Source organism: Lolium rigidum, chromosome 4 (genome assembly GCF_022539505.1).
Source record: "Lolium rigidum isolate FL_2022 chromosome 4, APGP_CSIRO_Lrig_0.1, whole genome shotgun sequence".
Classification (NCBI taxonomy): Eukaryota; Viridiplantae; Streptophyta; class Magnoliopsida; order Poales; family Poaceae; genus Lolium; species Lolium rigidum.
In genome coordinates, this window is record NC_061511.1 from 97,332,714 (window position 1) to 97,338,899 (window position 6,186).

Here is a 6,186-nt window from a genome sequence, read left to right on the forward strand (position 1 = left end):
CCTCTTCTCCGACGGCTTCGCTGGCTGGAGGTGGCGGGAGGGAGGAGGCCGGTTTGTACATAGTAGCTTTAGATCTAGTACTAGTTGTGTTTGGGCTATGTCCCAGTTTGGCTTGATGCCGGTGGAGTCTTGGTGGCTGAGGTCTGCGGGCGGCGCTCGGCGACTGGGGGCGATGCTTCTTCTGCTCACGGCGCTTCGGTGAACGGAGCCGAAGGTGACAAGCAACAACTCTTTCCCCTCCACACAAAATAAGCCGGTATGTCCTTAGAGCTTCAAGATCTGGAGATTCCAAGCCGTTTTCTTGTCGTCTCGGTGACGAGAAGAAGTTTGGGCGATGGGATCTGGCCGGATCCGTTTGGCTCTGAGCAGGATCGTTCAGCAGCAGCTGCAATCGGGAGCACACACTCGGCGGCATCTCGTCGCCGACTCTCATGGCCGAAGGGCGGCCGCTCCGAGCGCTGGCTCCGGCAAGCTATCGGTGCTACCTCTTCTACTTCCTACAGGCCCAAGTGCCAGAGGGGAAGATCTTCCTCAGCACCGTCAAGGCGTCCATCACCTGCACTGTCCCAAGTGGTTCCGTCCCCGGTGACGGCGTGGGTGGCCATGGCGGCGAGCTGTTCGTAAACGTCGGTGGAGAAGGACTCGATGGCGTTTCATATTTCTTTTTAGGGGCCTTTATGAAAAACTAGAGGGTGCTTGTGTAATTTTATTACTCCTGGAGTACCTCTATGTAACTTGTAATCCCACCGCTCCAAATTAATGCAGTTTCTGGGGCCTTCTAGGCCCATCCTGTGTTCAAAAAAAATTTGTTCCTTATATATAGCCACAGAAGACAATGAGTTCAGAGGGGAGTTGAAGCCATTGCTCTTTTTGAGTCATATGATGGAAAAAGAGGGGCATGTAACACTAATGAAGGAGTCCAAGGGTTGAGAACGTTTGAGTTAGAGTAGTGTCTTTTTGTGTGAAAAATAGATTAAATGACGTGCATGTAGGCAGTGTCTAAACATATAGTGGGTACGGGTGACAACCAATTAGAGGAATTGGGGTGATGTGGCATGTTTGCATGTTGAGAGAAATTCACATAGTGGGTTGCTCCAATTTAAATGTTATAGATTAATTATTTCTAAATTTGAATATAATACCTAAAATCTTGGTGGTAAATATTTTGGAGATTAGATTTAATAGAGTTTCCCAACATAAACTAAAATATGCATCTGCCCGAACATATGTAACCCATTGGAGTCAAAGATACAATTGCTATGGTGGTAAATGGTAAAATTAGTGCCGCTTTTAGTATGTAATCATGCTTTCGGCCCATCCAAATTGAGTGCTAAAACGTCTATGTAAATGAATCATCATTACATTGTTCAATAAGTAAAGAGTTGTCATTCTTGTATGCAAAACAAAGAAATCCGCTGCGTCCGACTAAATTTTGACATACAATACAATATTATTATCGATTCAAATTATTTCCATATCTATTTTTAGCCAATTAGTATTTTGAATCGAAGAGGGGGCAGTTCTTTTCTGAATTGCATCAGCCGTGAATATGACTCTGGCTGGTACCACCAGTAACTTTTTGTTCTTTTTTGAAACTTGGCACTGTAGTAGATTCGTGTTGCGCCTCGTGTCGAGTCCAAGCAAAAATTCCAGTCCAACCCCGAACGCATCACATCGCCACTAGTATAAAACATGCGCACACATCTGCCCCGTCGGAGCGCCACCGTCCCGCCGCCGCGACCGCGATGGCGTACCGCCGGAAGCCCCAGCCGCAGCCGCCCTCCGAGCACCAGCACCCGCAGCCCGTGAGCCCTTCCTCGCCGTCGCAGGAGTCCCTCGCCGCCCAGGCCATGCGCGCGTCCGCCGCCCACCGCGACGCCTCCTCCCTCTCCTCCGCCTACTCCTCCTCGGCTGCCTCTGCGGCCGCGGCAGCTCGCCGGAGCCACGAGCCCTCCGTCTCCACCCCTGCCCCTGTAAGTTCGGCCAGCCTCTCACTTTCCCCTCTGCGGTCTTCGCCTCTGGATGCGCTGCCGGATCTGGTCCGATCGGCGGTTCCGGCGTTGAGGGTTCTTCGGATATGTTATGGCGATCCGATTTTAGAGTGATTAGCGACGGATGGCTCCGTGTTTGCGCGGACTGACTAACCTTTCGATTAGACCTGAATTGGCGTTGAACTCGTCCTGCTTGACTTCTAGACAGTTGTTGCCTTGTTGGATTGCTTCTGTTCGTTCGTCGGGGCTCCTTGAAATGGTCAAAATTGTTCAGTCTGTCATGTTTTGGACTGTGAATGTTCATCGGTGACTTTTTCGAGCGTAGGATTCTTCCAGCTATGGGTACACATCCATGAAGAGCTTGAACGAGGACAAGTACGGATTCTGGGGGACGCTTGCTCGGAAAGCAAAGTCATTCATTGACGAGGATGGTTCGCCCGGGCAATATGACTCCCCGGAGAGACAGCAGCCGCCCAGACATGGTCCATCACCAGGTATCCAGGTCAGGGCTTCTATCTTGTAGTTACTTAACTCAAGTACTCAACTCTAAGGTACACGAATTTATTTCATTTAATGTGTACTCGATCATCCCTTCATTACATCTTACTAGTACAGTCTGAAGCTTGACTTCTGAAGTGAATATTAACAATGGCAAAGCTTTCTTATCTGTACTGTCTTCTTACATCATGTTTAGTACATTTTGGTTTTATAGGACAATCTTCCCCTTGCAATCTTGTGTAATTAATTATCATAATTACACCCAGTTTGCTTTGAACTGCTCATGTGGGTGTGGCTCATCAACAATCTTTACTCATGTCACAGATACCACACTCAGCAGACACATGGAAATCCGATACACCTCCATCTCAGAAGAGGTCTGAGGTCTTAGCTTCCTCCCTTAACTATATTGGTGGCACAATAAAGAGTGCCCTCGAAGTAAGTTCATCTTCAAAAATATGTTTTTTTCTTCCTTTCTGAAAGTTGATCTTAAACTAGTATCTGTCAACATCAATGCTACCTTTCACAGTTGATGTGGGAAGGCAATTCCTTCACTTTTGTTTAGAACCTAGAAATTATGAAGCATTTTAACCTGTCACTATGTATGTTCATTCTTCATATCAGTTTCCCATGTTGACCCAGCTTGTTATTTATTCCAGGAAGGTCGGACCATTGTAGAGAATAAAACAGCAGACATTATTCAAGAGACACGAAAGCTGAACATAAGGCGGAAAGGATCTTCTGGTCTAAATCCACAAGGAGAAGCTTCTCACAAATTTGCTCACAGAAATTTTCTTCAAAATCCACTCGATCACGAAACTCAATTGAAGGCATCTCGCGACGTAAGGTGGCAAATAAGTGTCACTAGATATGTTGTTTCAGTGCTCCAATTTGCATTTTTGTTTTTGGAAAGTTTTGCTTGTTTAATCTACTGCAACTGAATGTCAAGTGTGTTTCGATTGGCTGCTTTCAGAAACACCTCTGTTTGTTAGGTGGCAAAAAAGATTCAACAAAATGAAAAAATTTCAGCATTTCTTCCCTATTTTTTTTTTACCTGAGTAGGCATCAGCTAAGTAGGACTGCGTTATTAATTGCTCCATCTTTTGCTGTTACAGGTTGCAAATGCCATGTCAGCAAAAGCAAAGCTGTTATTACGTGAACTGAAGACTGTGAAGGCAGATTTAGCTTTTGCAAAGGAGCGCTGTGCTCAACTTGAGGACGAGAATAAAATGTTACGGGAAAGTCAAGACAATGGTGATAATCCAGAAGACGATGATCTGGTTAGTGTTATTCTTAAAATTGAACGAGAAAAACTAACTATTTTTTCTGACCGAAATCCGCCAGCCTCTTGTTATGTCAAAAAAAAAAAAAATAGCTACTTCTGTATGCTGATAATCATTTGGAAATCATGTAGTAATCATTAGGTCTTTGCTGAATTAATAGCGTTAATGCAGCAGCTGCAATTCTATTGCTGCCCTTGCTACAAAGTATTATTAGATTTCCTTTCCTGCTAAAACATTGTGCGCTAATAATCATAAGGAATTCATGCCAAGACTAAGTGAACAATCCTCATAGTTCACGAGTTGTCGTTAGTTCTATGCCCAACTGAGTGTATCTTTAAACTTTGTCTGAAAGGCAGCTGCTGCAACTCTATGGCTAGTTCTCAGGGTCTAGGACTTGACATATGATCAAACAACAACATGAAAAAGTGCTGGAATCACAACTTTGTGTAACTCTGACCAATAGCTTATCGAAGTCAATATATTTAAAAAATAGAAATAAGAAAAAAGTGGGACTTGCCACATTGACATTGGTTAACCATGTATATATTCTGCTTCTTTGCAGATCCGCCTACAATTAGAGACACTATTAGCTGAGAAGGCGCGACTTGCACATGAGAACTCGGTGTATGCTCGAGAAAATAGATTCCTGCGAGAAATTGTAGAGTACCACCAACTTACTATGCAAGATGTCATATATGTGGATGAAGGCATCGAAGAGGTCAGTGAGGTGTACCCTACTCAAGTACTGCCACCAGCGGCTGCTCGCACTGGGTCGGGCAACGGTCGGGCATCAACTGCAGCGACACTTAAGCATATCAACTCTTCTCCGGCCTCCAGTTCCGTTGTGCCAGAATCCTGTCTGCTCTCGCCACCTTCTCCAAACTCTCTTCCTCGGGCTTCATCTCTAAGCAAGTAGAGGGAGCCCGGCACCACCAACCATCATCGTGCAAGGTAAAGATGGCTAGTGGTGTGATACAAGTAACAAATATACTGCGTATGTAACCGAGGTTGCCTGTGGTGAATACATGCAGAATATGTGTTGTTTTTGTATAATCCGTGTTGTAACTCATGGGATTTTTCTTTCACATCATGCTTCCGAAACTGCACATTTTGCCAAGTCACGCTTGCCTGTTCAGTTGAGCGTTTCTTGCCAGGGCCACCAGCACATGTGCCGTATATTCTCGGTGCATTGCCTGTCTGGCTGAGATGTCTGGCCTGCTGTGGTCCACTGCAAGCCTCTATTTCGAGATAAGGGCATGAGCAATGGAGGCAGCTGTCCAACTAGGTTTGGATAAAACTTTTGACATATGCATGCCATGTTATGGTCCAATTAATATGTCTTTCTCTCAAAAGCTGATTTGTTTTTTCTCTTTCTCTCTCACATTTTCCACTTTATGGCTGAAGAAGTTGCCTCCTGATGAAGAGACTGCCTCCTCATCCGAACCTACTTTGGACCACCCGAACCTAGTTAAAGGTGTGAGGCAACACCTCTAGGGCTATGCATTGGGCATGCCCTAATGAAGTTAGGAACTGTTCATCAAGCAAGCAATGAAATTGTGCTGTTATGATTATCATCATTGGGATGGACGCTTTGAATGTGATCTGCGCAGTTAACTTGCTTAACTTTCAGCTGGACCCCCTGTTGATCACGTGCCCTCATTCTTGTTCAGTCAGGTTTTCTGGCAGATTCTGAAGAGGAGGATCATCACTTTTCCTTTAGATTCTAGGAAACGAAAGTAGTACATAATGGATCGCGATGATGACTGAGTTGGTAGTTTGTGCTGATTTCGGTGTGTCTGTGTTCTTGAAATAGATTTTTTATAAATAAAGCAACCACAATTGTACCAATTTAGACAACAGCATAAACATGACTAACTAAGAAAGAAAAATTAATGATGCAACTAGCAAGAGAATGAGGATGTAACGGCCAAGTCAAATAATTGCATCCACCGAACTTATGGTTGAAAACTGGAGGAAACTTTCAATAAAATGGAGAGCAATAAAGAAACGAAAGCGGCATTGAAAACGAAAAAATCATAACGGGAACAGCAAACAAAACGGAGGAGCCATTTCCATGGAAACAAAAACGGCAAGAAAGTTGATATATAATTCACGCTCTAGATAGGCATGTACACATGAAACGGGCACGTATTAAGTCCACTAACACCCGCCCCTAGAGTCCTCGAGGTCTACATACGAAGATATTATATCGTCATTGTGTTTGTTTGTTTCCGTATTGTATCTGTTCATCTCTGGTGATTCCTCTTTCTATATTCATTTTCGGTTTTCCAATTTCGTTTCCGATTTCGGCAAGATACGCGGAAACGAAAACGATATAGCACGTTTCTATTCCGTTTTCAACCCTATCCGATTGCCCCACCGCCACACTTTATGAACTGTGGATCACATAGTGG

At 44.5% G+C, this 6,186-nt stretch overlaps 1 protein-coding gene across 1 annotated transcript; it reads left to right on the plus strand.

Moving 5' to 3' along the window:
- Positions 1-1,726: 1,726 nt before the first annotated feature.
- Positions 1,727-4,886, plus strand: LOC124708064. The gene is made up of 6 exons (XM_047239752.1): positions 1,727-1,973; positions 2,317-2,493; positions 2,814-2,927; positions 3,149-3,331; positions 3,605-3,769; positions 4,335-4,886. Exons 1-6 carry the CDS (start codon positions 1,746-1,748, stop codon positions 4,686-4,688), a joined length of 1,221 nt encoding a protein of 406 aa, XP_047095708.1. The 5' UTR covers positions 1,727-1,745; the 3' UTR covers positions 4,689-4,886.
- Positions 4,887-6,186: the final 1,300 nt, after the last annotated feature.